The sequence below is a fragment of the Camelina sativa genome, chromosome 7 (genome assembly GCF_000633955.1).
Source record: "Camelina sativa cultivar DH55 chromosome 7, Cs, whole genome shotgun sequence".
Classification (NCBI taxonomy): Eukaryota; Viridiplantae; Streptophyta; class Magnoliopsida; order Brassicales; family Brassicaceae; genus Camelina; species Camelina sativa.
Genome location: NC_025691.1, coordinates 23,439,269 through 23,442,908, shown reverse-complemented (window position 1 = coordinate 23,442,908; position 3,640 = coordinate 23,439,269). Strand labels below are relative to the sequence as shown.

At 33.2% G+C, this 3,640-nt stretch overlaps 1 protein-coding gene and 1 long non-coding RNA gene across 7 annotated transcripts in view; both read left to right on the top strand.

Moving 5' to 3' along the window:
• On the top strand, positions 1-590 carry LOC104702159. Its single transcript, XR_753946.1, has 2 exons — positions 1-61; positions 198-590. It is a non-coding gene; the product is annotated as an uncharacterized LOC104702159 (long non-coding RNA).
• The window catches only part of LOC104702158 (probable serine/threonine-protein kinase At1g54610), a 6,708-nt gene continuing 5,484 nt past the window's right edge, over positions 2,417-3,640 (top strand). For 4 of the 6 annotated variants that reach the window (XM_010417981.2, XM_019227812.1, XM_010417982.2 and 1 more), the window contains exon 1: positions 2,417-3,042. In XM_010417981.2, coding sequence (XP_010416283.1) covers positions 2,671-3,042 — 372 coding nt within the window. In that variant the 5' untranslated portion in view covers positions 2,417-2,670. Of the gene's footprint in view, positions 3,043-3,122; positions 3,408-3,640 lie in introns of all 6 variants that reach the window. The other 2 variants (XM_010417983.1, XM_019227813.1) reach the window with 1 other exon arrangement.

Genomic DNA, 3,640 nt, shown 5'->3' with positions numbered 1-3,640 from the left:
ACTACTATCTTCGATCAGCTTATCCATATTCACATACTATACTTTCTGGGTCATCATCCTGGTAAGAGGCAACACCATATAGTTCATCTCCCCTAAGTTCGTTTAAAAGACATTGTCAGTTTGATGTACCATTGTCATATAATGTTTTGGATACTACAAGAAAAAAGCTCACTGTGTTATATTTTTCCTTTGTACAGCCATTTGTAGATAGTGATCACTTCATCCACAAGTACTTCTTGCCCCAAGACTATGCCATTCTCGTACCTGTCTTCGCTGGCATAACCCTCCTCTCTCTCCTTTCCGTATTTATCGGCATGGTCATGCTCAAATCAAAAAAGAAGAAGGCATAATTTCAACCTTAGCTTTAGACAAAGTTCTGATTATTTTCTTAAGTTGTGCCTACTTTGTTTTGGTCTTTGAGATTATTAGTCCTGAAGTTTAAATGGTGTAGTTGAAGCCGTCCGAGACGTCCTATTGTCTGAATACGTAAAGACATACTATAAAATTCAAGTTTTGGTTTTCTTGGAAATCTTTATCTTATTAATCTGACTGATCATCAGAAACATTATGTTATGGTGGATTTTAGGCTCCCTAACCCATTTGCAGAAGATAATAATGATTTAGATGAATCATGATGACGTTTTTTCGAATCTAATTTTGAGTTTTTGACTATTGTTTCTTCTTTTGTCTTTTTGTGAGTTTCTGCATATGGCAGTTACTGATCTATATTCTTTTCTGGTTTTGTCTTCTATAGATATAAAAAAATAAAATAAAAATTTAAAATTGACTGATACGATACAAATTCATTTTGTTAGCCATACCCTTGGTCCAACTCACGAATGTTTTCAAGAAAAATATAGCATAATTTTAGTGCTAAAATGTTGAGAAAAGAAGAAAGAAATATTATGATAAATAGTAAGTAGTAGTCATCATAATCTAAGAGCTGGCAAAGGCATTAGAGACACACACACACAAGTGAGTATCTTCTCTTTGCAATAATGATATGTCTTGTAATGAATTTCATTTTGACTTATCTTATGGAATTTAATCATGGCTTTCTCAGCTTTATTAAAATCTCATTAGTCTATTGCTGTACTTACTTAAGAGGGGTATTCAACTTGATGTTTAAATGATTTGTTAGGATTTTAATATTTTAGAATTTTGAAAGATTTAGGAGATTTGATTGTGTTTTAGAGTTTTTTCTATTTTTTTTTTAAATGAAATGTGATTTTATGAGATTTTATTAGTAAACTTTGGATACTTTAAAAATATTTTACAACAAAAAAAGAAAATTCTATGACAAAAAAGAAAATTTCACTTATTTGTGAAGCTGCAGGAGATGAAGACTTAACCTTTGTCTGTCACCGTTAAAAAGTCTAAATATGGTCAAGATGATCCCCTAATAACATATTTGATTGTTGAGATTTGATTTTTGATTAAAACCTGCAACAAAGAAAAAAAAGCTTCAAGTGAGATGAAAAAAAGAGGAAAAAGAAGCTAATTATGTTCCTGTTTTAACCTTTAACAGAAAAAGATCTATCGTCTCACTTCTATTGATAGTAAGGAAAAGAGCACCTATGTGAATTCTGACCAAAAGTCAGCTTCATGTGATCACGAGAACAAAGAGAATGTGAAGTGTGATCAATAAGCCGATATATTATTCTTATCATTCTTATCAGTAAAGTTGAAAACCTTAAGAAAGAACGTAATGTTGGTAGGATTTTGTGAGGTAAAAAAAAATGTAAGATTTTGTTACTCATATTTGTCAACTAAAAAACAAAAAAAAAATCTTGCAGAATTATTCAAAGTAGCATTCTTTAAAAAATTGTGATATTTTAAATAACACTAGATTTTAAATAAGTTTTATAAATCCATCATTGAATAACAAGAGATTTTAGATTATTTTAAATGATTTTACATAAATCTCAAGTTAAATAACATAGGATTTTAAAAGATTTTTAAAAACCATCAATTGAATAACAAGTGATTTTAAAAATACTCTAAAATCTTTCAAATATCAAGTTGAATACCTCCCTGTTAGTGCTTATGGATAAATCATTTCAAGTCATCTTCATACACTTTCAATAAAAAAAAAAAAAATCAAATACTTCTATTTTTGGTCGACCAGCAAAGAAAAATCAAATACATACGATTCAATTTCTTTTTTGTTGTTTCTTATTTTGGCCACACACGCTTTGAATTGTGTTCTACCACATTTGTATAGTCTATTCTTTATTTCAACAAAAAAGCTGTCATTAACTATTTGCTAAATTGAGTTTCAAAATTTCGGAAGGTGTAGATTCGATTTCTTCAGACCAGAATAATAAATGCATGTTTTCTTTTGAATTTTATTTTCCTATTAATTTAGTTAAAAAAAAAAATGTATCGTCGGCTTCCGTAATTAAATAAAAAGAAAGTGAAGAGCCTACAAAAAAAAAAAAAAAAACATTCTTCTATCTTAGTTAGTTGTTGTTGTTGTTGTTGTTCACATTATAAAATACGAAGTATCACTCGAATCCGGATCCGAATTACGGCAAGTCGGCAACGGATCTTTATCGTGACGGCGCCGGAGTTTTCGGATAACAGCACTACACACTTCACTTGTGGTGGTTGTTGTTGTTGTGAGGTGATATTTCGGAATTTTGTTTGTTTTTTTTTTAATTTTAAAAAATGGGTTGCGTTAGCTCGAAGCAGACGGTCTCTGTGACGCCTGCGATCGATCACTCATTCAGAGAAAATGAAAACAATAATGAGTGTTCTGGATCGGGTCGGGAGGATCCGCCTATCCCGACGTTGAAGAAGCTCGTCTCATGGAGGAGTAAGAGTGGGAAGAGAAGGAGTCAGAAGAGCGGTAGTAGTGAGTTGGGTAGCGAGTCTGGTCGTGCTAGTGACTCGCTGAGTTTTCGCCTCGGTCATTTCAGTAGATACCTTGAAGCTGAGCATGTCGCTGCTGGTTGGCCTGCTTGGTTAAGCAACGTTGCTGGTGAAGCTATCCATGGTTGGGTTCCCCTTCGATCCGACTCTTTCGAAAAGCTCGAAAAGGTTACAAATTTTTTGGCATTTTTTGTGAATGTTGTTTGTTTATGGTTTTAATGAAGTTTTTAGTTTTGGGTTTTATGTAGATCGGACAAGGTACTTATAGCAGCGTGTTTCGTGCGGTGGAGAATGAAACGGGGAGGATTGTTGCATTGAAGAAGGTGAGGTTTGACAATTTTGAGCCAGAGAGTGTTAAGTTTATGGCAAGAGAGATTTTGATACTTAGAAGACTTAACCATCCCAACATTATCAAACTGGAAGGTTTGATCACTTCGAAACTATCTTGCAACATACAACTTGTGTTCGAGTATATGGAGCATGATCTTACTGGTCTTCTCTCTTCTCCTGACATTAAATTTACGACGCCACAGGTTGGTTTGTATCATCATCGTCCATAATGTTGGTGGAGTTTTGTTTTATGTATTTGGTTGTGTGATCATTGGTTTTTTTTGGCTCCTGCAGATTAAGTGTTATATGAAGCAATTGTTGTCTGGGTTAGATCATTGTCATTCACGAGGCGTGATGCATCGGGACATAAAGGGTTCAAATCTTTTGTTGAGTAATGAAGGTATACTAAAGGTGGCTGATTTTGGGTTAGCAAACT